The sequence below is a fragment of the Hippichthys cyanospilos genome, chromosome 6 (genome assembly GCF_059441005.1).
Source record: "Hippichthys cyanospilos isolate Australia breed blue-spotted pipefish chromosome 6, RoL_Hcya_1.0, whole genome shotgun sequence".
Taxonomy (NCBI): domain Eukaryota; kingdom Metazoa; phylum Chordata; class Actinopteri; order Syngnathiformes; family Syngnathidae; genus Hippichthys; species Hippichthys cyanospilos.
Window position 1 is genome coordinate 25,908,769 of NC_142374.1, and position 23,884 is coordinate 25,932,652.

The window sequence follows — 23,884 nt, forward strand, 5'->3', positions numbered from 1 at the left end:
ACCCCCACCCCCACCCCCACCCATCGCCCCGCGCAGATGTTGGCGGGCGGGCAGCGCGCCAGCCAGCGAGCCGGCGCTTCTCAAATGTCGGCCGTCTAATTGACGGGAAAAGCGGCTAAGCCCGTCTGAGCCGCGGGCCGTCCCGGGGAAGGAGGAGAGCGTCCCCGCCCGAGGACGGGACGCTAATGAGCCCGGGGGGAGCTAATCCGGCCATCTGGGCCCGCCCGTCCTTTGATATTGATGTTCCGGGGGCCGGATGGCGAGGGGGGCCTCGGCCGTTTGTTTTGCTTTCATTTGCCCGGCGACCCTTTGCGCACGGTGGTCTTTTTTTTCTCGCCCGTTCTTCGATACCGGAACGCGCGCTTTTGCGCGCGACGCCTGGCGACTTTTCCCAGGGGCCACTTTCTGGCCATATCCCATCGGGCCAAAAGGGGCGCGGCCAGCGCGCGCTCCCCCTTCTACGGAAAGCGCAGTGCTTTGCCTTTCTTCACACTGACGGCGACTTGCCAAATCCACCGAGAGGGAGCATCCGTGAAGGCTTTCGTTCGACGTATCCCGGATCTCTCCTTTCGTTTCTTGAGGGACGGCGGCTATTTGAGGGGGGGGCTCCCTTTCCGACCCGGCTCGCCCCCGACCCCCCCTCCCCGACGGCATCTCGGCGGACGCGCTCAAAGCCCGCGAGCCGAGGCGCCGACCGGCGAGGTTCCGGCGGGCCTCCGGGACCCGCCGTTTCGCTCGCCGACAAATTCCCGAGCCAGGCGGCGCGGGTAAAAACGGGAAAAGTCGCGGCGATTTGGGCCGCGGCCACGTGAGGGCCTTTCCTGGCTCGGGCGCGCCGTTCGGAGTAACGCGTAAGAAAAGCGGCCTCGCGACCCTCCGGTGGCGCAAGCCGGCATTTGGCGCGAAAATCAGTCAAGCCTCCCTTGCTGAAATGACAGCAATGCGTTCTAAGGCGTCGCCCCCAAAACAGCCCGAAACCCTTCGAGTATATCGCGCCGATCGAAAGGGTCGAGAACGCGAACGCGGTTCGCTCGGTGGCCTCGGGGACGGCGCCGTCGTATCGCTGCTAGGCGGGGGAATTTGTCGGAGTTGTTTCATTCCTACGTGTTCGTTTGACGTTTCCGTCATTCGGAGCGACGGCGTTCGTTTTCAACACGGAGTGGCCTTCGCACGGCAAATCCGCCGACAGTAACGCGATCCAAGCGGAAGGCGGCCGTATTACGATGACTTTGGAACGACGGTCGAAAATGACGCATTACACTTTTGAAGTCTTGCCCGACGCCGGATGGGCGGGGCTTGTGCGGAGAGCACAGAAAGGGGAAACCGCTCGGGGAGTGTTTTTGCACGGATAGGGGCCGATAAAGTTGACTTTCCGTGAAAAGTCCCCCCCCCCCCCCCCCCCCCCCCCCGCCGGGAAGTTGTGGAAAGTGGGCGTGAGCGAGTGGCTAATCTGGGATCTCCCCTGCGTGCCGCGGCTGTCATGGCGCGCATTTTCCCCGCGGATGACCCTCCGCGGCTATTTTCGGGCGGCCGGCACCGCGTGACCTTCGGAGGCTATTTCTCCCGCGGCCCCTTAACGCATCCCAGAGCCGCCGGGGACATTCCCCGTTCGTCCTCCCGTTTTGATTTGGATTTTTGGGCGCTTTTTTCGCTCGCGACACGTTTGTTCACGCGGCCGAACTCGAGCGCGCGATCATGGGTCATTTCTTCCGGCGGCGGCCAGCTGCCGTGTCAGTTACGCGCAAGCCAGGCTCCGCTCGGGGTGGGGGCGGGGGGTTGGATTAGGCGCCCGCTATGCGCGCGTCTCCAGGGACATGTCAACTCTGGGCCGGCTCCCGACGCAGGGCGAAACGGGGGGGATTTCTTTGCGCCCTTTCCGAGTTTTGACTTGTCAAAATGTCAGCGAGCTTCCACGTTTTTGCCGGTCCGACGTCGGTCAGATCCCCGCCCCCTTTCCGTCATCGTGGAGCCGGGCCAAACTGGAATCGCCGGTCCGTCAGGCCATCGGCGCATTTTTGTCCAACCTTCCGCCACCGCTAGAGGGCGACATTTGACCCTTTTTCCCGGTCCGTCGTTGGTCAGGTGCTGGACTACTCCTGTCCGTACTCAGGCTTATTCTTTTTTCTCTTTTCGTACTTCAGGACTAAAATTAGTACACTTAAAGTTAACAGCATAAGTGTGACACGAAGGTAAAAACCTGCAAAAGGGTTTAAGCCAAGGCTACAAACAGCATCATGTTTAATATCCCGCCGGAGAAATGCAATTGGAGTGCAATGACCAATCATGTCCGCTGGGTGCCGTGATCGTGCTTGAAATGACCTCTAACTGAACAGAAGAAGATAGATCTCCCCGCTCTGCAACGTGCAACTGGATTTTTGACCTCAAGGTCCAATTTTGGACCGGGCCTCCGAAGCGCTCTCCTTCCCGCGATCCCATTTTCAAAAACGTCATCGAGCCAGAAAATCGCCTAGCCCAAAAATGCTCTCGCGGCACGAACAATGAGGCGCAACACCAATTTCCTGCTGAATAATAGCGACAGTCGAAACGGGGAGCCAGAAAGTACAACGCGTCAGCTCTCAACTACCGGACAGCCGTTTACATTCGGTATTTTTCAGTTCATCGTTCTCTTTGCATTCCTCCTTCCGAGACCTGGAGCAACTTTGATTTCAAAGTCGAAAGTTAATGACGTCACGAGCAAGCCTGCCCGGGCTCTATAACGTTCATTCACGTGGATCGTTATCAACGTGGCGATTTCAATAATTGACTATTAATTCATCGAAACGTCGATTGATTTTTTTAATGACTGAAACGCTAGAGCGAAGAAACGTTGAACTCGTGAAAAACGTAATGAACGAACGGAAGGCTGGCGGCTCTTGTGTCTGCTTGCACGCTAGGAAGCGGAGGGACACAAGAGCATTTTCGAACTTCCCTCGCGACGATCATCGATCGCCTGCCTGCCCAGTCGAGAAGCGTGTGCGTGCTCCTGCAAGGCTACGCCGCACCTAGAGCAGGCGCACCTTGTTTTTTTCCCTTCGGCAAGACGCCGTCGCAAAACCGGCGCTTGGACTCATCTTCCGACGAACCTTTATCACGGGAGTAGAATTCCCGGACTTGGATACGAGCTAACTATTGTTTATCTATCGGCGGTTGCGCCGGATAAACGAGTCGATTGACTCTTCTCCTCGAATGACTCCGGCTCGGGAATGAAATAAAGCGGCGGAACCTGCCCGTCCCCCCGCCCGCCCGCCCGCCACATACCAATGTGCTTCATAATCAATTTTACGAGTTCGAAAAAAATGGAAAAGACAAGTCGCTTCCCGTTTACGTCTGCGTAGGTACGTGGGACGCGTACTGGAAGGGGCAACTCGCATCACTTCTCACCAAACGGCCAATTTCAAGATAAACGCAGCAAATCATTTCTGAATGACCACTGTGGTTTTTTTGGGGTTTTTTTTTTGACTCCTTTCCGCGACAGTTTGTTTGTTTTGTTTGTAAAAACTTTGTTTTTACAGCAAATCTCAAGCAAAAAAAAATCCAATTCAATTTGCGATCGAGGGCGCCGAGGATGCTCGCCGGTCAATTGTAGGATACGGCGCAGGCCTCCGGCGCAGGCCTCCGGCGCTAGCCATCGCCGCCAACCAGGCGGCGCGCCCCTCTGCAAACTACGGTAGCGGTCCCATGACTCGACGGCGGAGGTTCCGCAGGTGGCGCGGGCGGATCTCATCTCGTTGTTAAGACTAATTGTTACGGCGTTAGCCCGTAAAGCGCCGAGGCCTCGACGGCTCCCGGCCGGACGCGGACGCGCTTCGGCGGGGCCCCGCCCGTCCGGCACGCACCGACCGAGTCGGGCGAGTCGACCCCCGCCCGCGATCGCGACGCGTAATCGGGATTCCGTCGTCTTGGTTGGGTAGCATCAATTAGAAATGACAAATTGCAGTTCGGTCAGCGGAAACGGATTTTTATGACATGTTCCATCTTGGGCGCGCCCGCCGAAAAACAAAAGATCGCATGCCGGCGTGTGACGCCGGCGGCGCGCCGGTCCGCCCCGCGAAGCGCCCAGCGCCATTTTACACCTGCAAAACTTGCGCGCTTTTTGTTTTTTGCCGGGGTTAGGGTTAGGCTCTTTGCCCCCTTTCGTCGTTTCTCATTTAAATCAGAGGTGCCAGAAGAGTAAAAAGTGTAGCCCGTTTTCTCATTATGCTGAAAGATGATTTTTCGCTCGTCCGCCGTCTTAACCGCGAGACGCCGCCGGCGCCGTCAGGTGCGATAAGTGTTAACCATACGACGGTCGCCATCCATTTTTGAGAAAGCCGCAAAGCGTCAAGCGGCCCGCTCGGATCTTGGTCGTACGTACGCGGGCGCGCGGGTTATATCTGTGTAAGGGCTTCAAAGACAGCTGTTCAATTCTGGACCGTCATCTTTTCGACTGGGGATGTTTCATCTTTTCAACTCGGGGTGTTTCGGGGACACGCGCGCGCAGCTGTCATCTTTTCCACCGGGGTTTGGGTGCGGCCCGACGGAAGGAATGTTAGACGCCACGCTCAATTAGCTCTTAAATTATGATGCGTGGCTGTCAATCGATCACCCGCGCGCAGGAATAGGGAAAGCCCGCCCGCGCACGCGAGTCGAGTGCCAGGAAAGTTATGGAGACCAACGCCGGCACGACTGTCCAAACGCCCGCGTCGGGTTTGTCGCGACGAGTTCAAGGGGGGCGCGAGCGCTCCTTCGCCGGGACAAGCGCGGCTCTGCCCAGAAAGCATATGGAAGACGGGGATCAAACTTTGGTGCGGGAAGGCCTTTTATTGGTTGGGCGTGACCCTGTCAACGCGCTTGACGTTTGATGGCACGAGCGAGCCGACGTACGCGGCGTGACGAACAACATTCCGGGCGTCGAGGAGACGTATAAAAGGTCGGGTCGCCGGGCGCCGCGGCATCGAGCGTCGCGGACGCAAAGGTAAGCTCGGCCCATCCGCTCTTTTGCTCGAGATCGCGCAGATGGCCTTCGCCTTGGGCTCTCTGCTCCTCCTGTGCGGGCTCGGCGCGCTGCCGACCCCGGCCGTAAGTGGCATCCGGACGGCCGCCTTCCTTCCGCGAAGGCGCCTTCACCTTCTTTTCCTCCCCGCCAGCGGTCCAAGGTCGTCGTCGCGGGCAAAGGTGGGCAGCTCTCCGCCGCCCTCCCGCCGAGCGGCCCCCAAACCCTTGCTTTTGTCTGGCAGAAAACGGCTGTCCCAAAGGATGGACTCGCCTGGACTGCAATTGTTACATCTTCCAAAACGAGGCCAGGACCTTCGCCGACGCCGAGGTGGGCCGGACCCCGCCGCCCGGCTTCCGTCCGCGCCCGACGCGCTCAACCGTCGGCGCCCGGTCCGGGAGTTCCTCGCCGGTCTCCTCCGTTTAGAGCCCAGCGAGCCTTTTGTTTGAAATTTCCATCTTGCGCGCTTTGCGCTTTTGCTATATTTCGCACCTTCTCGGAGAGTACGTTTGTTCGGGCCCTCTCCGCCTCCCCGCAGGCGTGCCGTCTTGTCAAGGTGTCAATTCTTTTTGTGCGTTGTTTTCCTCTCTCCTCTCTGTCGACAGAGCGTCTGCAACATTCTGGGTGCCAATCTGGTGTCCATCCACAGCGCCCTGGAGAACTTTTTTGTTCACGAACTAATTCTCGCCATCAATTCGACGGGCGACGCCTGGATCGGACTCCACGACGCCATCAACGTGAGTCGGTCGATTCGAGTTTTCCTCCATTCGAAAGCCTTCTCGGACGAAGGAGGGCGCGGCGGCCCCAAAGCATTTTTCAAACCGCGCGAGATCCGCTCGGGCTCGGGTTTGCCCGCGTCGTAAAGAATCCGGCGCGGCGGTAAGCGGTGTGAGGTTTGAGCCCCGAGCTTGAGCGGGCGCACGCCGTTTCGCAGCAAGACGACGACTTCATTTGGACGGACGGCACCCCCGAGGACTTCCTGGCGTTTACCGGCTCGGAGCCCGACGGCACCGGCGACTGCATCCAGATCAACGGGAGCGGTGAGTGGCGAGGCCGCGCGGGGGGACGGGGGGGCGGGGGGACGGCCGTCCGTTTCAACGGCTTTGTCTTCCAGACGGATGTTGGGCCGACATGGCCTGCACCGACCACCTCACCTACGTCTGCATCAGAGAGCTGTTCGCCGGCTGGTGAGCGCCGACGCGGTCGGCGACCGGACCGCGTCGCGCTTCGGCCGCCTTGTTTACCCGCGGCGCTCGGTCGAAATCGCGAGTGGCAAAAAGCAGCTTCCTAATAAACAATGATCTGCATTCACATGGCTTCGTCTGGCGTCTTATCACTTAAACTCGCAAGCGAGTTTGCCTCCGAGTTGGGCGCCATCGTGAGGCGCCGCCGCGAGGCGCCGCCGTGAGGCCGTACGTGCGCGCGAATGTCATCAAAAGTTACTTACGACGGGGTCGCCTTGCAAAATGACGGAAAAACCAAACGAGACGCGCACCCAAAGGCTTTGGAATTGTCCGGAACACTCCCGCTTTGGTGCGTACGGAAGACCGAGTTTGATACGTACGTATGATACGTAGGTTTCGTACGAGCGCCACTCCATATTGCGTCGAGTTCGCGGATTGAAAACTTTCAAACGCAAAAAGTATTTTCAATAGGAGCCTTGCGCGACCCGGCCTTGCGAGACGCCGCTTCGCGTATTTGCCCGCCTCCGTCCTTTGCGCTGGTGGACCCGAGCCTTTGGATGGGAGCGGAGCCTACAAATTGAGATAGCGGGTCTGTCCATCTGCGAGTAAAACAGAAAAAATGGCCCAATGGCACGCAAACCCGGGGTCGGACCCAAGCTTCCGATAGCGCAGAAAACGGTAACGTGATTTGAGTGTGCGTGCGTGCAGTTGCCTTTGAGGACATGAAATTCATTGCAATCGCGTGCTTGCGCGCGCGGGGACCTCGGACAGCATGAAGCGTTATCGCAGACGCAGGTGTGAGCGTAATCCTCTTAGACGAAAGGGAGCGGCCGTCCAATGAGACGCGGAGGAGGGCTTTTTAATCCAAGTGGATTATGCGGGCCGCCGCGAGAGGGTGGCCGTCCTCCGGCCGCCGCGAGGAAAGAGGAGCCGGGCCGGGCGCCCAAACGGAGAGCCGATGAAGAAGCAGATAGGAGGCCTCTGAAGCGCTCTCCTTACCGCGCACCGGCGGGATGAAGAGCAACGCCGGCGCGGCGCCGCTGGCGGCCTTGGTCCTGCTGTGGCTGGGCGCGGAAGCGCAACTGAAGATACCGCCGGAGACGTGAGCCTTGTCGTCGTTCCCGCCGACCGCCTTAAAAGCGCTTCCGATCCGGACCGCCGCTCTCGTTTTTCCAACGCCAAGCGCGCCGGCGGTTCCGACTCGTTCCGTTCTCGAGATCGTGTTTGAAATCCGAGAAGGATCCGAGACAGTTTCTTCAAAATCTCGATCCCGGCTTTAAACCCGCCGGCGACGGATGGGGTCGAAGCCGGTTCCGATCCGGGTCTTCGTCTCGCTCCCGCGGACGAACCGACGGGAAGGGGAGTTCCTCGAGCGGGAACTATCCGGTTGCGGCGGAGAAGCTCCAACCAGCCGGCGCAAAATACGGTCGCGTGGCGCGCGACTTGGCGGCGAACGGATACGGACGGAAGGAGTTCAAAGCGGTCGCGGCCAGACGCGATCCTTCCGACCGGCTCCGAGCCAGAGCTATGAAATCCCGGTCCTGTGAATGAGAGAAGTTCAAAGTGGTCGGGATGAAAGCGCTTGAGAGCGGACGTGGTAAAACGAGCGCGGGTCCGAAAGTTTCTACTGCCAATGTCCAAAACGACTTTAAAGTGGTTGGGATTCAGACGGCGTAGGCATTTTTTCATGGGTTAGGGTTAAGGTTAGGGTTAGGGTTAGGGTTGAAATCATTTCTTCATGTATAAACGGGGATCTTGGCGTCTCGAGCGATGGCCGAACCCCGTCCACATTGCTTCCGGTCTGCGCGATGGCGTTCCTAGGACCAATCGATTGAGGGAAGCGGCGCCGATCCCTGTCTGCCAACAGGTCGAAAGCGGCTCGGGTCCCCGCGTTCCCTTTCTACCGGGAACGGAGGGAATTGCATCAAGTTGATGAATCTCCGTCACCATCCGTTTAGTTTACTCCGGCGTTCGGAAGGCTCCGCGCGTCCCACATATTGCCAGTCCGCCATCTTGTCCCGTCAGCCCGCTAATCCGGTTAATCTGCGTCAGCGCGCCGCCCCGATCTCTGGGCTGCGAGCCCGCTCGCGACTTTGGCCCGCTCTGAATTGTTGGCGCAATCCCGAGGCGTGCCGGACACGGCCGGTTCTAGAACGATCACGCAATCTCGTCGAATATTGTGCCACAATGTTACGTCCTACGGTATAGTGAGAAAAGCGAAGGCGAACGCTTCCAAAATGCATTCTAAAACGGTGCAAGAGAGCTGCAGGCGAGAGAGACCCACCAGGTCGCAGAACTTTTCCGGTCATCCCTCGCAATGTTGTAGAGCTACTTTGGAACGTTACCTAAATGTCCCGTAATCTTCTCGGATGTAAAAATGCACCGCGGTATTGTCAAAGTGTCCACAATGTAGAAGAAGACGCAAGTAGAACGCGCCGAGGAGGGGGACGCGCAAAAGGCATGTGGGCATGAAAGAATTTGCGGTGATGTTGTTGTGTTTCAGCGTGCAGCAGTGGGCGTCCGTCTTGTCCACGCGGTTCCGAGATCTTTCCACCAAGTATTCGGGCTCGCTCCTTCTGCAGAAGGTACAGCCGTCTCTCTTCGCCGCGGTCGTTGTGGGCCACCCGCGCCGGCGTTTGATCCAGTTCCACGCGGCCGGCGAGGAGAAAGTCAGCCTCGGACGTGACGTCTGATGCCGAGTCGGCCGAGATCTCAAAGCTGAAAATAGAGCGGCGCAAATCCCCGGTCCCGCTCAAGCCGCTTAGAGTGCTTTGTTTAGCTAGCGCCGTGCTAGCTAGCTCGTGCGCTCCTGCCAGCGGGCGCTAATCACCGAAAAGACACAAGGATCCCTGCTCTGCAAGTTTCACGCTGCGCTTACGTCATATAGTTAAGTCCGCCTTATTTGTATAGCCCTGAGTCGCCGCAGTCTCAAAGGGCTTGACGGGTGAAAAGAAATCACAGAGAGCCACGAAACAGAAAGTATGTATAAAGATAGATGATGTCAGGTTCGGGCAACCCGGAACCGTAAATGAACAACAAAACAGAAAGAAGACAAGTAGCTTTTAGTCGCGAGGAGGGCCAGCCCTGCACCTTCTCAGATTTCCTGCCAGTCTGAATGTAGTGGACACAGTAGTTACAAAGCCATGGTTGCCCTTAAGGTTTGGGGGAGACATATGGCAGCGAAACAAACAATCAGTTTGTGATTGGGGCGTAGGTGCCGATACACGCCGGGAAAATCTCGAAAACCCCACACGGGGGAAATAAGAAACCTTCGGAAGGCACCAAAAATACCCCACCGTGCCATATCAAGCAGTTAAGTAGAGGTCCGGTGGCAAAATGCCACCGCGGTGCCAAAATGCCACCACGCCAGGAAACGCCACCGGGTAAGATCCTCCTCGAGGGCCGGCCCGGCGGGTCAAAGTTCCGCACCGTAGCGATGAAGGGTGCCCGCCGTAACCAAGTGGCGTTCGGTCGGACCGCCAAAAGTTGTACGGGCCAATGTCACGGGGCGGCTCTGTTTCTTTGTACTCCGTCCGGCGATGCCGAAGGGATTCAAAGGAGCCTCGCTTTCTGCGCTGCGCGTTTTCAGAAACTAAAAGACGTGGAGCCGATCATCGAGATGGTGGACGTGGACGGAAACGACCTGGTCAAGGACTACGCCGATCAGATCGAACGCATGCTGGGCAGCAAAATGAAGTCCGTCAAGGTGCTTTCCATCGTTCGTGCGGAGCGGCGGGCTCCGGTGGCGGCGGGCTCCGGTGGCGGCGGGCTCCGGCGGCGGGCTCCGGTGGCGGGCTCCGGTGGCGGGCTCCGGTGGCGGGCTCCGGTGGCGGGCGGGGGCCCGGGAGACGCGAGCCGAGCGGGACGAGAGTTTGCCCGGTCAAAGCAAAGCGAAGCCCTCCGGCTTTTGATTCCGTTGCGCGGCGCGGCTTGTTTGCACGCGCTCCGGAGCGCAATTCGCCTTCGGGAAGTTTACCTTTCACCCCAACCGGTCAGGGCAAGTTCTTTGTTAACCTTTGGCCCCTGAGCAGGAGGCGACCGTTAACAACGCAAGCCTTTATATGCCGAAACGGCAAGGGAATCCCCCGCAGTGGCTTGTGCTGGACTTGCGTTCAAAATGTCCCGTTGTGCCGTTTCGCCCTTCAGAGGCTCGCCGAGTCGGCGGAAGACGCCGACCTCTACCACGATTTCAACGCTTCCTTAGAGGTACGGGCCCGCGTAGCGTCGGTTAGGTCGAACAAAGCGGCGAATGGTTTTCGCCTGTGTCGACGAGCCGCGAGGAGCCCGAGGGAAAGGAAGCGGCGGTCCTAAGACGGCCGGCCTTTGTCCGCTTCGTCAGTTCGACTACTACAACTCCATGCTGATCAACACGCTGGACGAGGACGGCAACTTCGTGGAGCTGGGCGGCGAGTTCCCGCTGGAGGAGAACGAGCACTTCAACAAAATGGCCGTCAACACGCAGCAGAGCACCGTCCAGGTGCCCACCAACGTCTACAACAAAGGTGGGCCGCGCCGCGCCGCGCCGCGCCCGGCCCGGCCCGGCCCGGCCCGGCCCGGCCCGCCGGCGTCAGCTCGCTTGCGCCCGGCAGACCCCAACATCCTCAACGCCGTCTACAACTCGGAGGCCCTCAACGACGTCTTTGTGGGCAACTTCCTGAAGGACCCCACGCTCACGTGGCAATACTTCGGCAGCTCCGCCGGCTTCTTCAGGATTTACCCCGGCAAGAGCTCTTTTTGTTCAACTCGCCTTCTCGTCGGCGGCCGTTAGCTTAGCGCCTTTGTGGTCTCAGGCATCAAGTGGACGCCGGACAGCAACGGCGTGGCCGCCTTCGACTGCAGGAACCGAAACTGGTGAGTCCTTTGAAAACGCGCGCTCGTCACGGGCCGTCGCTGAGACTGCCGGCCAAAGAAAGGGGTGGCGGACTGCGGGCGGGCTCCAACACTGACGCGGGAAACGGCAGAACGGAAGGCGTCGCAAAGCCGACCTCAAGGTCGGACCGAATGTTTTCCGTTCAATCTTTTTTCTGACGCTCATTTATTTTGTTGCCTGGCCATTTATTGCGATTTTAACCTATCGTTATGGGCTTCATTCTGGCAAACCAAAGTGCCTGAATTCAAGGGATACTCCAAAAGCGCCACTTGAACGTTTCCTTTTCAAAAGTCCTTTGGCCCCTGTCATCGCGTCTCCTGGAAAAAGCAAAAAAATGGCTGGCCCGTCCAACAGAATAGAACGGAATTGAGTCCGTTTAGTAAAAACACCAGATGTCATCAGAACCATTGGGAAGGCGACGCTTAATCGGAAACGCGTTCGCCTCCGCACTGGCCGATTCGCACGTATCGCGTGATTATATTCGTAAAAACGGAAAAAAGTCAAAGGTCGGAAAGGAAACGGGAGCCGATAGTAGCCGCCGGGCGGCCTGCCGAAGGCTCGGCCTGAGGCGCCTCGCCTCCCGCGCTTTCAAAGCCATCCTGTCGGCGCCAAAGTAGCGCTCTGCTCGCATCTGGTGTCACGCGAGCGCCAAGCAAGGAAGCTCCGACGCGTTGAGGAGTTTCGGCCGGGCGCAAGCGGCGCTTCGCCGCCGGTCCGCGGCAAGGGAGGATCGCTCGGGAGTCGCGCTGACGCGGCGGCGCCGTCCGCGGGCCGGCGGAAAGAATTTTTCAGGGGGCGCGGCCCGATGATTGCGCGCAGGTACATCCAGGCGGCCACTTCGCCCAAGGACATCATCATCATGGTGGACATCAGCGGCAGCATGAAGGGCTTGAAGATGACCATCGCCAAGCACACCATCAACACCATCCTGGACACGCTGGGCGAGAACGACTTTGTCAACGTCATCGCCGTGCGTCGGCCCTCCGCCCGCCCGCCTGCGCACCTCGGATAAAGATGAAGGTGATAAAGATCTTTGTGTGTGCGTGCGCGTAGTACACGGATTACGTGCGCTACGTGGAGCCGTGCTTCAAAGGGACTCTGGTCCAAGCCGACCTGGACAACAGGGAGGTGAGGTCTTGGCGCGGCGGGACGCGCGCGCATCCAGATCCGCGGAAAAACACGGCGCCTTGCTGACAGCACTTCAAGATGCTGGTGGACGAGCTTCACGTCAAAGGAGAAGCCAAGCTCAAGAACGCCATGAAGGAGTCCTTCAAGATCCTCAACGAGGTCGGGCGGGGGAGGGGGCGTCCGTCTTCGACCCGGCCGTGACCCCTACGGCGTGCGCGCAGGCGCGCGTGGTGGGCCAGGGCAGCATGTGCAACCAGGCCATCATGCTGATCACCGACGGCGCCATGGAGGACTTTGAGTCCGTCTTCGAGGAGTTCAACTGGCCCGAGCGCAGGGTGAGCCCGCCCCCGGCGCCCGCGGGACGACCGACCCCCCCCCCCCCTTCCGCCGGCCCGAGCGCAGGGCGAGCCCGCCCCCGGCGGGACGACCGACCCCCCCCCCCCCCCTTCCGCCGGCCCGAGCGCAGGGCGAGCCCGCCCCCGGCGCCGGCGGGACGACTGACGCCCCCCCCCCCTCCTTCCGCCGTCCCTCGGCAGGTGCGCGTCTTCACCTACCTGATCGGCCGGGAGATGACCTTTGCCCAAAACACCAAGTGGATCGCCTGCAACAACAAAGGTGGGGAAGGGCCGGCCGACCGCCGCTTTGCGCCCGTCGCCGCTTTGCGCCCGTCGCCGCTTTGAGCGCTCGCCGCTTTGCGCGCTGGCCACTTTGCGGTGGGTTCCCGGGCCCAGGCTACTACACGCACGTGTCGACGCTGGCCGACGTGCAGGAGAACGTGATGGAGTACCTGCACGTGCTGAGTCGGCCCATGGTCATCAACCACGATCACGACATCATCTGGACCGAGGCCTACATGGACACGGTGGTGAGAGGCGCCCGCCGCCGCCGCCGCCGCCGCCGCCGCCGCCGCCGCCGCCGCCGCCTCCCCCCTCCTCGCCTCATCTCATTTCACCGCCTCCATCGCTCGCGCTCTCCATCCTCGTCCTCCTCTCGGGGGGCGTCAGCTTCCCAAAACCAAGGAGGTAAAGCGCATCCGCCCGCTCCCTCCATTTTTCGCTTCCGCCGCTCTTTTGACCCCCGCCTGCGTCCGCGTCAGCTGTTCAGCACCAAGGCGCAGAGTCTGCTGCTGATGACCTCGGTGGCCATGCCCGTCTTCAGCAAGAAGAAGGAGACGGTCAGTTTGCGCTGGCCCCCCCGCCCAAACCGGGCCTCGGCTTTTGGCCGGCGAGGATTCCGGCCAAACCTTCCCGTCTCCGAGGAGGTTTTTAAACCCGGTTGGCCTTCGCGTTTGCGTCGCGACTGGAGTCGCCAGGCTATGAAGCGGGGTTCCGACCCGGAAGCGCGTTCCCGATCGGCCTCGGGATTTCAAAGTGGGGTTCGGAGCAGAGAAGGACTCCGGCGACGTCCGGGGCTCCCGCCTCGATTCGGGACCGGAGTCGGGCTTGCCGATAGGTTTACCCCCAAAAGTCTAGGGCTCGGAATCTGAACGGGAACTTGAGTTTGGCTCGCCGAGTGGGCTCGGAAAGCAGGGATGAGCTTTTCCAACAAGTAAGAGGGTTGGCGTCCGGTCGGGGATTTCAAAGTACGGCTTCAAACGAAAGGCTTGGCTTTGAAACGATTTGATTTGAACCGGCCGAGTGCGCTTTTCCGCCGACGAGGTTTTCAAACAAGGGAGGGGGTTCGGGACCGGGGTTTCACACTAAGGCGGGGCTTTTGGTTGGGTTCAGTTGGTTTGCGTCGGGGCGAGCGCAGCGCCCTCTGCTGGCCAATTCCTTAGCGCCCGTTTCGACTTTGGCTTCGAAACTCACGTTCGGCTCGCCAACCCGGGTTGGGCGGGAAGTCCAGTCGCCCAAAGCGGAAGCGGGGCCGGCCTCTCCGTTGGGCTCGGGGCTTTTGCCCAAGTCGGAGCGGAGCTCTGGAACCTTGCCCGTGTGCAGCTGTCGCACGGCATCCTCCTGGGCGTGGTGGGCACCGACGTTCCCCTCATGGAGGTCATGAAGCTGGCGCCCCGCTACATGGTGGGTCCCGGCCGGCCCGCGCCCCGCTCGCCCCGACCCGCCTCTCGCCGTCTTCCCACTTCTGCTTGTGTTTCTGCGGCTCCGCAGCTGGGCGCGCACGGCTACGCTTTCCTCATCACCAACAACGGCTACATCCTGGCGCATCCTGACCTCCGACCTCTGGTGACCTCCCGTCGCCCTTTCCTCGTATTTTCCGTCCGCTCCCGAAGGGCGCTTGTTCATTTTGCGACGGGCCGCTCGTGCGCCGCCGCTGTCGCCGCCACTCGCCACCGACGCTCAGGCGGATTTGGGACGTTTGAACCTTCTAATTAACGGAGCGTCCTTAACGCATCGCACGTTACAACTACGCACACACAGACACTTTAACCCGTAAACTCCCGCAGCAAACAAATATCGTGAAAAACGTCAGATCAGGAAAAGCCATATACAACAAAGTGGACGACTTTACCTGTAACGCAGTGCGGCAAACGGTTCAAGCACTTGCGCAGAAACCAAATTGCGAACCGCTCCAACATGGAGGGAAAAAAAATTCACGCGACAAAACACCGCGGCTCCATTACAATGGAGAAAACCATCCCAACGCACCGCACGTCAGCATAATAGAAATAATAAGTTAAGCGCACATTCATCCGGACCATCGACGATACGCGACTCACCGGCACGCTCTCCTCGCAGCACTAACCGCGCCGCCGCGGGCCGCTCCGGGTGCCGCACTGTGCCGTTACGTCACTTCCGCGATCATTCAATAACGCATACAACTCTCCGTATTTGACGAACAGGCAGACAAATCGAGTGAGTTTTTCGCACGAGTGACGGTGAGGATCGTTGCGTTTGCAGTACAGGGACGGGAAGAAGCTGAAGCCCAAGCCCAACTACAACAGCGTGGACCTGTCCGAGGTGGAGTGGGAGGACGCCGACGAGACGGTGGGGGTCCTCCCGCTGCACGCGTCCCTCCCTTTTTTTTCCCTTTGGCAAGCATTGGGTGAGGGATTGTTTTTGTTTGTTTGTTTGTTTGTTTGTTTGTTTTGGGGGGCGCTCGTAGCTGCGGACGGCCATGGTGAGGGGCGAGACGGGAAGTCACACGCTCAGCGTCCGCGCGTCCGTGGACAGCGGGGTGAGGCTCTGCAGCCGGCTGACGACACACCAGAAAAACGAAAACGACAAAAAACAACAAAAAACCTTTCCAAGACCACCCGTAAGCACGCAATAAATTGTCGTGTCCCGCATGCAGAGGAGGCCGCTGCTCCTGGTCAACGAATATTTCTACACAAACATCGACGACACCCCCTTCAGGTAAGATGGGCCGACGTTCGAAGGAACAAAATGTCGACGAGAAGAAAATTGTCCGTTCACGCGAAGACTGATAGCAAAACGAGGGAGATCCACTAGGTGGCGGCATTATGCAGTTTTTCCTGCCAATTCCGTCTTTTTGTCTGCGGGGAGCCCTTGCGCTTGCGGGGACCCTTTCGATGGAGCCCACCAAGTCTGGAGTACTGTATGCGTTCCGATCGGATTGGGCCGGAGGCAATGGCCTGTGGGGCTAGGAAACGCGGACGGGACGGGACGGGATGGGACGGGACTGGACGGGGCGGGACGGGACGGGACGGGACGGGAAGATGGCCTCTGTCTGTGCGCGCAGCTTCGGCATGGTGTTGACCCGGGGTCACGGGAAGCTCTCCTTCGTGGGAAACGTGTCGGTGGAAGAAGGTAGGCCCCGCGGCGAGCCGGCTCGCCCCGCCGTCACGGACACCTTTGACCCTGGCGCCCGCAGGGCTCCACGACCTGACGTCCCCCGACCTGAGCATCGCGTCCGAGTGGTACGAGCGCAACGTCCGCAGTGCGTCGGTCTTCAAGTCCGTCTGGCCCGAATCCCTTTGTTCTCGCAGGACGTACTGCGAGACCGACATCGACCCGGCCCACCGCAAGTACTCGCAGCTGCAGGCGGCCGTCCGCTACCTGCTGGGCAAGGAGCCCGACCTGGAGTGTAAGTGGGCCCCCGGGGGCGGCGCCGCCCCCGCGGGGCTGACCCGCCCCCCCCCCTCCTTCCCCCCCGTGACGCGGCCAGGCGACGAGCAGCTGCTGCAGCAGACCCTGTTCGACGCGGTGGTGACGGCGCCCATGGAGGCCTACTGGAACGCGGTGGCGCCGGACGACGGGGCGGAGCCCGGCGTGGAGACGGCCTTCCTGGGCACGCGCTCCGGCCTCATGCGGGTCGTGAGATACGCATCCCCCGAGACGCGGGTGGCAAAGTGGGGCTCGCCTGGTTTTCGCCTGTGTTGACGAGCCGCGAGGAGCCCGAGCCCACCGTGCCTTTCTCGCCCCCCAGAAAGTTCCTGACCCCCGCCGACAAGGACAACCTGTTCACCGTGGACCACTTCCCGCTGTGGTACCGACTGGCCGCCGAGAACCCGCCGGGGAGTTTCTTCTACTACCCCGTCGACGACAAAGGTCACCGTTTGCGTACTCCAAAGGGCAAACGAGCGTTGAAATGAGTTTGCCGCCGTCTCCCGGGGCTTTTTGAAGGCGCTTTTTGTTTGTGACGAGGATAGAAAGAGGATTTGGAAGGAAATTGCATGTTTGTGCTTGCAGGCGTGAAGTACGTGGTGGCCGCCACCTCGGTCACCGTGTCGGCGCAAGGGAAGACGGCCGTGGCCGGGGGTCAGTTGACACTTTCCTACTGGCGCGCTTGCCTTTTTCTCCTCCTTTTTTCGAAAAGAAAAGCCAACGGAGACAAACGGATTTTATTAGGCGACGAAAACGCCTTCGGGCGGGACCAGCGCACGGAACGTTTCCCGTTTCCTGCTCGGCGCTCGTTAGGGGTCGAGGGAGGGAGGAAAGACCGGGGGCGGCTTTCTCGGGTCGGTCAGAAGCCGCTGATGCGGTAGGCGTGCTCCGGGCGGGCCTCCCGGGGGGGCGCGTCCTCCCGGGGGGGCGCGTCCTCCCGGGGGGGCGCGTCCTCCGGCGGCTCCCCCTCCCGGGGCCGGCCGTCCGCTCGGGCCCGGGCCCCCGGCGGCCGCCCCCGCCTCTTTGCGCGCTTCTGGCGGCGCGCCATGAGCGAGGCGTAGACGCCGCCGTAGGCGGCGGCCAGCGCCATCATCACGCAGGCGGCCCCGCACACCGCGCCCGCCACGATCTGCGTGCCGGGAGCCCGCCGCACGCTGGCGGGACGCGGGCGTTGCCGGGCGCACTCGTCGGGAGCGCCCGGGCGGCCCGGCGCGCACGGGGGCCGGCCGCGCTCGGGCAGAGCGGCGCGGCAGTGGGCGAAGGCCTCGGCCGGCAGCCGGCGGACGTCTCGGCCCAGCAGGCTCCTGGGAAGGCTGCAGGTCACGGCGTCCACCCGGCCGTCTGAGAGGGCGGAGGGAAAAACACGCCGGAGGCTTCCCCAAAGGAAAAGGGAGCGGCGGACGTTTCGGTCGGCGGCTCGCCGAAGCGAGCGGTTCGCCGGGCCTACCTCGGCGGAGCATCCGCTCCATCCAGCGTTTGAAGGCGGCCATCTCGCAGCCGCATTCCCAGGGGTTCCCGGCCAGGAGCAGCCGGCCCAGTCCCGTCAGGGGCTCCAAGGCGGCCCGCTCCAGGGCGGCCAGGCGGTTCCCGGCCAAGGACAACCAGCGCAGGCTCCGCAGTCCGTCCAGCAGGCCGCCGGGCAGCCGGGCCAGGCCGTTGGAAGACAGGTCCAGACCCCGGAGCCGGCGCAAACCCCTGAAGGCCTCGCCGCTCAGGCCCCGCACCCCGTCCGCGCCGCCGTCGACCGATCCCAGGAGGTTGGCGGACAGGTTGAGCCAACGCAGGCCGCCGGCGCGGGAGAAGACCCCCGGGGGCAGGCCCGAGAGTCGGTTCCGGGAAAGATCCAGGACCTCCAGCCGGGCGAGCCGGCTCAAGTCGCCGGGCGCCAGGGCGGAGAGCTTGTTCCGGGTGAGGCGCAAGGTCACGCAGTCGCCGTCCAGCTGGGGCAGGATGGGCGTCAGGGACGGCAGGTCCAGACCCGAGCAGTCGCTGGCGTTGCCGTCGCAGGCGCAGGCGCCGGGGCAGCAGAGGCCCCGGCCCGGTAGGGCCGCCGTCACCAGAAGCAGGGCCGGCGCGACGGCGCGCGCTGAGGCGAGAAGTCCAAACGAGGTCAAGTGTCCGGCCCGGATGCCGGGTTTGCTTTCGGGGGGCCGAGACTCGGACCGGCGCCACCACGGCCTTCATCCGCTCCCTGAGGGAGGACTTACCGAGAAGCTCGCGGAGGACGCGTCGGCGGCGGTCCGGCCGCTTCGTGTCGAGCGCGCGGACGGCGCCGAGGTCCCATCGAGCGCGGCGTCCCATTGAGCGCGAGGACCTTACGGGAGCCCGACGAACGGACCTCGAGGAGGTGGTCTTCGGCGGCACCGGAAATCAAAGCGCTCCCCGGCCGCTCGCCCGCCTCTGCGAGCGCGCTTTATCCCGGACGCGCCCCCCTCCTCGCCCTCGTCATCATCATCGTCATCTTCCTCGCCGCTCTCTCGGCTGCCTGGCGCGCGCGAGCGCAAGCCGCCGCCCCGGGTGAGCGGGCGTCACGTGACCGGGGGAAAGAAAGGCGCGGCGCGCGAGCGTGCGTATGCCAAACAAACATGAAGGAATGGCCCGCGTGTGCGTGACGCGCGCGGAGTCGCGATAACAAAACACCCGCGCGCGCGTCGCAGTGACGTCAGGTCTCCCGATTCAGCGACTCTGTGTGTGTTGTGTTTTTAGCCGTGGGCCTGCAAATGTCCTTGGATTTACTGGAGAAGACTTTCTGGGCCATCACCAAGCAGGTGACGCGCGCGCACGCGCACAGATGTTTGCGTGGCAGATGGACGCAGCGAGCGCTTAACCAATGAGCTTTTCCTGCCGCCGCCGGCTTGACGTCGGCCGGCGTTTTTACCGCTCCGGCTTATGACAGTGAAGGGCTTAACATTCGGCACCAATTTGATCCTTTTTTTCTGCCATTTTCGGGCCCGGCGGCGAGTTTTTGTCTGCTATGTTTTCAATATATGAGAGCGTGAGTCCCTACCAACCTTTATGAGCTTCTCTCAGTGTGCGTGAAAGTCTCCTTGCGTGAGCAAAGGCGACTGGAGTGCACTTTTCCGGTGTTTTAGTCCTCCGTCTGTCTCTGACGCGCCGTCCTTTCCTTGTGTGTCTTGCATCAGGCGAGCGACGCGGACGTGAGTGTTCCCCCTCTTGCTCGCCGCCCTCATTCGGCGTCCGCCTGCTCACGCTCGCTCTCGCGCTCGCTCTCGCTCCCGACCTGGGCAGTGTTCGAACGTGGAAGGATTGTGTCCCCTCAGCTGCCAAAGCGACGTAAGTCCCGCACCTCGCGGACGGTCTCGCCTCACGACGTTTGCGGCTTCCGGCGGGGTGCCTCCATTTTGTACCAAACAACGTTGGGAAGCCAAAGGTCGGCTCGGGTCCGCCGCGCGGAGTCCCGGGAAGGAAGGCCCGTTTGGGCCTTTTACCGACCGCCCGCTGTACGGGCAAAATCAAAAAGGCAAAAGACAGGTCAAGAGAGGTCACGCGGCAACAGGCGGCGCTCCCATCAAATTGCCCCCCTCGAGAAAGCGCTCGCTCCTCTTAAGAAGGGTTCCGCTCGCAAGCCAAGTCCAAACGAACGCCGTTTTTTTTTTTTTCTCCCGATCCAACTTTGAAAGGGGCGAATGAAGGCTCGGGTGCGTAATCTCTCGTCCCCAAGCCCGGAATAAAAACACGAGTCCGAAATGTCTCCTATATATTTGGCTGCGTATTGGCGCTCGGCGGGAACCGAGGCAGAGGCCTTTTTCCGAACGTGTGTTGGCGGAAGAAAACTTTTGTCCCTCCCCTCTTCGACGAAGTCTCCAAGCCCAAACGGAAAACGCGACACCCAACACGAAATCGTCTCTTTAGTTCCCCTCGTTAGGTCGGTGACGGTCCGGCGAACCCGTAGACGGGGTCCAGATGAGGCAGATGTGGCTTTTGCCCCGCCTTCGCGGCCGTATTTCGGCCCCGTGCGGGCCTTCGCCCCCTTTGGGCTTTTCTGGCCGCGCCGCGAAGGGTCAAGCGGGTGTGGAAGACCCGGCGCCTTTTCGAAGCTTCTCTCTCAAACGCGGCCGACCGGGATGGTTTTGGAGATCCCGCGGGGCCGGCAAACCGGAGGACGCTTCCGGAAAAGGTGCGGGAAAGCGACCCTCCGGGACCGGACCCCCACACCCGCGGCGTGGTTCGGGCTTGAATTGCGCAATTGACGCGTGGCGCGGCACGGTGTTTCCAGGACCTGAGGTGTTTGCTGGTGGACAACCACGGCTTCGTCCTGCTGTCCAAGGAAAGGAGGGAGGTGAGCGCCCGCCCGCCCCGCCCGGCCCGGCCCGCCCGGCCCGGCCCCGCCCCGCCCCGCCCGTCCGGACGATGAGGCCATCGGATCGGCCGAGCCAAGCCCGCGACCTTGCCGCTCACCTTCATCCCGGCGGAATTCGACGGGTCGCGCGCGGCGACAGCTGCCCGCGGATTAAGCCTCGGGCAAAGCGCCCGATCGCCCGCCCGTCCAAATGCTCCGAATGGAACGGAGCCGACCGATGATAATCTCCACGCGGGCTTTTTTCCCCCCCTCAGGTGGGCCGCTTCGTGGGCGAGGTGGACGGCGCCGTCATGGCCACGCTCATCAAGATGGGCGTGTACAAAAAGTATGCGGGCGCACGCTCATACGCTTGACCAAACAAAGAATAGCGTACATCCGTGTCGGGCCAGCGACTTGAAAAGCGTCGTGGACTCTTTAGGACTCCTTACCGTCACTCCAAAGTCAGGATAATATGAGCGCATTGGCAAGGACCGCTACCGTCGCCTCAGCTCCGCGTTACGCTGGGCAAGGCGCCCGCCCATACGGGTTTGCCGTCGCGCTCGCCGCGCGTCCGGCGGAATGAGCGCCGGCTAAACCCGAGCCGCGCTCCGAATAAATACGGCCGCTCCCGCGGACCTGTAAAGCGCCTCCGCCGCGCGGATCCGTTCCGCGGTCGCCAGCCCTCGGTAACGTTTGCGGCTCGTCGGCAGGGTGTCGCTGTTTGACTACCAGGCCATGTGCAAGAACAGCCATCACCACGCCAGCGCCGCCCCCGGGCCCCCGCTCAGCGTAAGCGGGCGCCGACGAAGCCGCCGGGACGCTCAGGGTTGGGATCCTTTCCTTTTTTGACTTTTGGTTTTTGTGCGCGCAGCCGCTGTACGGCCTGGCGGCCGCCGTCCGCTGGATCTTCTCCAACGCGCTCATGTGAGGAAGCCCCGCTTCGGTTGCTCTTCCCCCCTCGGGGCGCGGCCCAAAAACCCGCCGGAGCGGCCCCGGTCGGAGCCGGGGATCCGGCCCGTCCGCCGGCGGCCGATTAGTTTGCTGAGCGTACCCTCGGCTTTCGGGCCCGCCTCGCGTTCGGCCGGAACTGACTGAACGAATTTGTGTGTGCCCAAAGGTTGGTGTTGGACTTCAACCTGTGCGCTTTGTGGCACTCGGACTACTTTGTGGACGGTAATGGACAGCTTTCGCCTCGTGTCGTGCGTCTTGACGTATGAGCTCAATTTGAGCTGTGGCCACGCCTGTAACCCCCCCACACACACACACACAGACACAAAACAGAAAAATGGTTTGTGTGTGTGTGTGTGTGTGTGTGTGTGTGTGTGTTCGAATTGGAAAAACAACAATTCTCTCCAAAAATCACTTGACGCAAAGTCGAGCGCGAAGGCGCCGCCGTATTGCTGCGATCCAATTGAGAGGCGCTGCCTCCTGGTTGCGGCCACCGGGGGGCGGCATGACACATGCGAACGAGTCTACTGCCTACGACGTGCTAAGGTGCCGTAACGCGCACTAGTCCACGCAGAGGATTAAGAATATCTGACTTTTTGGTGAAGAAGCTCATTTTTTAAATTTGGAAGTGGGCTCGCTCGTATCTCGAGGCAGCGCCGTATTGCGGGACAAAAAACGGAAAAAAAAGGCTCCCGCTCCGCCGGGGGGCGTCCTCGCGTGCTTCTCGTCATCGCCATCTCCATGTCTTTGCAATGCCATCATCACGGTCATCATCCACGCGCTCATCTTCATGGCGACTTAAGCCAAGGCTGGCTATCACACCTGTGAGTTGAGCGTTGACGTCGCGCGGCGTCGCTCCACCGGCGCCCGCTCCGTTTCACGCCGCGCGCGTGCGCGCGTGCGTGCGTGCAGCTCACAAGCAGAAGAAGGTGGAGGCCCTGGTCCCGTGCGAGACGGCCTATCCCGGCTTCGCCTACGACGCGTCCGTCAACGAGGCCAACAGCATCATCAAATGCGGACGCTGCCAGAAGTACGCAAACTCGCAAACAAACCTTTTCCTTCCTCCGCTGCATGGCCGCTGACGCGTGCTTGCGCGGCGCCAGGATGTTTGTGGCGCAGCGGGTGGCGGACAGCAACCTGCTGCTGCTGGTGAGCGAGGCCAACTGCGACTGCTCGCGCCAGTACGCCGCCATCCCGCTCCAGCCCAAAGAGATCAAATATATCCTTCGCGAGGCAGCTTGCCTTTGCCCCCCCGCCCTTCCTCCGCTCCTTCCTTCCTCCATTCCTTCCTTCCTTCCTTCCTCCCATCTTCCCTCCCTTCCCCCCCTCCCTTCCTTCCTCCCTTTCCCCTTCCTTTACCCCCTCCCTTCCTTCCTTCCTTCCTTCCTTCTTCCCTTCCTTCTTCCTCCCATCTTCCCTCCCTTCCCCCCTCCTTCACCCCCCATCGGCTCGGCCTCCTTGACGGCGGCCAACATAACGCCACGGTCAAGTGCAAGCGCATGAAGTCGCAGAAGGTGCGGCGGCGCCCCGAGTCTTGCCACGCCTACCACCCCAAGGTCAGCCTCGGACGCGTCCAATGTCGGTCCGGGAGGGGGCCGCGTGTTTTTCAGCTGTCTTTGCCCCGACGCGCGCGCTTCGAACGATCGGGGTCGTCAGCGGGCTTCCGCCGAGCTTGCCACGAGCCGAGCGTTTGAATCGGGCGCGTCGGGGAAAGAAAGCGAGAACGGATGCCCCCCCCCCCCACACACACACACACTTTTGCTCGCCTTGTTTACACGCGCGTTGTGTCTCGTTCCGTGGTGCGGCAGGAAAACGCCAAGGATTGCGGGGGCGCGTGCAGCATCTCCCCGTCGAGAGGGCTTTTCTCCGCCTCCCTCTTGCTCTCGGTGAGCCTCGTCCTCAAGCCGTGACCCGGCGAGCGGCGGCGCCCCGCTCTTTTCCGCAATCGAAGTTGGGCGGATCGGAAAGGACAACGGCTACAATATGGCGCCCTCCGCAGGACGCTTTCCTTCGTAGCCCGACTTCCGACTGCAGCCGCGGCCCATTTCCTCGGATCGTTCTTAGTCAAGCGCGAACGCGCTGCCTGCCGTTCGGCGCTTCCCGGGCAAGATGACGCCCGACCTCCTCGCCGTTTCAAAGCTGAGAGAGATTTTTTTTTCCGAAATCACGAATCCGAATAGCGAGTGCGGGGAAACTTCGCTTCACGTAAACCATTTGAGTATCTAGAGCTGCCGCGAATAAAACCATATTTGTATCAAAACAAGCTGAAAATATGACTTGCCGTGGTTCCTTTTCAATTTGACCAACACGCGGTTGCGGTTTTTGTACAAAGGTCAATTTAGCATCAATAACTTATTGAAGTCAAAAAACATCATTGAGCGTCAAAAGTAGCATATTTTTATTTTAGCAAAAAAAAAAGGCTCTTATCGAAGAACATGTTGTTTTTTGGGGGGGACGAAT

General features: G+C 61.1%; 3 protein-coding genes across 20 annotated transcripts; 2 read left to right on the forward strand and 1 right to left on the reverse strand.

The window, feature by feature from the left end:
- Positions 1–2,359: 2,359 nt before the first annotated feature.
- LOC148423035 (echinoidin-like) lies at positions 2,360–6,283 on the forward strand. 3 transcript variants are annotated; one of them, XM_088418290.1, is made up of 7 exons: positions 2,363–2,604; positions 4,987–5,058; positions 5,127–5,154; positions 5,217–5,302; positions 5,578–5,709; positions 5,907–6,012; positions 6,087–6,283. In XM_088418290.1, exons 2-7 carry the CDS (start codon positions 4,996–4,998, stop codon positions 6,161–6,163), a joined length of 492 nt encoding a protein of 163 aa, XP_088274416.1. In that variant the 5' UTR covers positions 2,363–2,604; positions 4,987–4,995; the 3' UTR covers positions 6,164–6,283. The 3 variants fall into 3 exon arrangements, with proteins under 3 accessions (XP_088274414.1, XP_088274416.1, XP_088274415.1); XM_088418288.1 differs by having other exon boundaries at positions 2,360–2,604; positions 4,987–5,154; XM_088418289.1 differs by lacking the exon at positions 2,363–2,604 and having other exon boundaries at positions 3,608–5,058.
- A 747-nt stretch (positions 6,284–7,030) lies between these two features.
- LOC148423036 (voltage-dependent calcium channel subunit alpha-2/delta-4-like) lies at positions 7,031–23,687 on the forward strand. 15 transcript variants are annotated; one of them, XM_088418219.1, is made up of 39 exons: positions 7,034–7,258; positions 8,660–8,741; positions 9,746–9,862; positions 10,303–10,362; positions 10,496–10,658; positions 10,746–10,877; positions 10,947–11,007; positions 11,846–11,996; positions 12,080–12,154; positions 12,224–12,313; positions 12,376–12,489; positions 12,691–12,769; positions 12,886–13,019; positions 13,159–13,176; positions 13,251–13,328; positions 14,092–14,172; positions 14,260–14,334; positions 15,010–15,096; positions 15,215–15,286; positions 15,404–15,465; positions 15,812–15,879; positions 15,944–15,989; positions 16,059–16,156; positions 16,238–16,421; positions 16,499–16,620; positions 16,762–16,830; positions 18,883–18,944; positions 19,320–19,334; positions 19,426–19,470; positions 20,414–20,476; positions 20,752–20,822; positions 21,187–21,265; positions 21,348–21,400; positions 21,594–21,649; positions 22,228–22,248; positions 22,337–22,454; positions 22,528–22,648; positions 22,903–22,980; positions 23,233–23,687. In XM_088418219.1, the coding sequence occupies exons 1-39, from the start codon at positions 7,170–7,172 to the stop codon at positions 23,332–23,334; spliced, it is 3,291 nt and encodes a 1,096-aa protein (XP_088274345.1). In that variant the 5' UTR covers positions 7,034–7,169; the 3' UTR covers positions 23,335–23,687. The 15 variants fall into 15 exon arrangements, 9 of the variants coding, with proteins under 9 accessions (XP_088274352.1, XP_088274351.1, XP_088274353.1 ...); XM_088418218.1 differs by having other exon boundaries at positions 7,033–7,258; positions 16,059–16,421; XM_088418221.1 differs by lacking the exon at positions 22,228–22,248.
- Positions 16,900–20,467, reverse strand: LOC148423037 (uncharacterized). 2 transcript variants are annotated; one of them, XM_088418269.1, is made up of 3 exons: positions 18,384–20,467; positions 17,624–18,262; positions 16,900–17,517 (listed from the first exon to the last, which is right to left on the reverse strand). In XM_088418269.1, exons 1-3 carry the CDS (start codon positions 18,475–18,477, stop codon positions 17,036–17,038), a joined length of 1,215 nt encoding a protein of 404 aa, XP_088274395.1. In that variant the 5' UTR covers positions 18,478–20,467; the 3' UTR covers positions 16,900–17,035. The 2 variants fall into 2 exon arrangements, with proteins under 2 accessions (XP_088274395.1, XP_088274394.1); XM_088418268.1 differs by having other exon boundaries at positions 16,900–18,262.
- Positions 23,688–23,884: the final 197 nt, after the last annotated feature.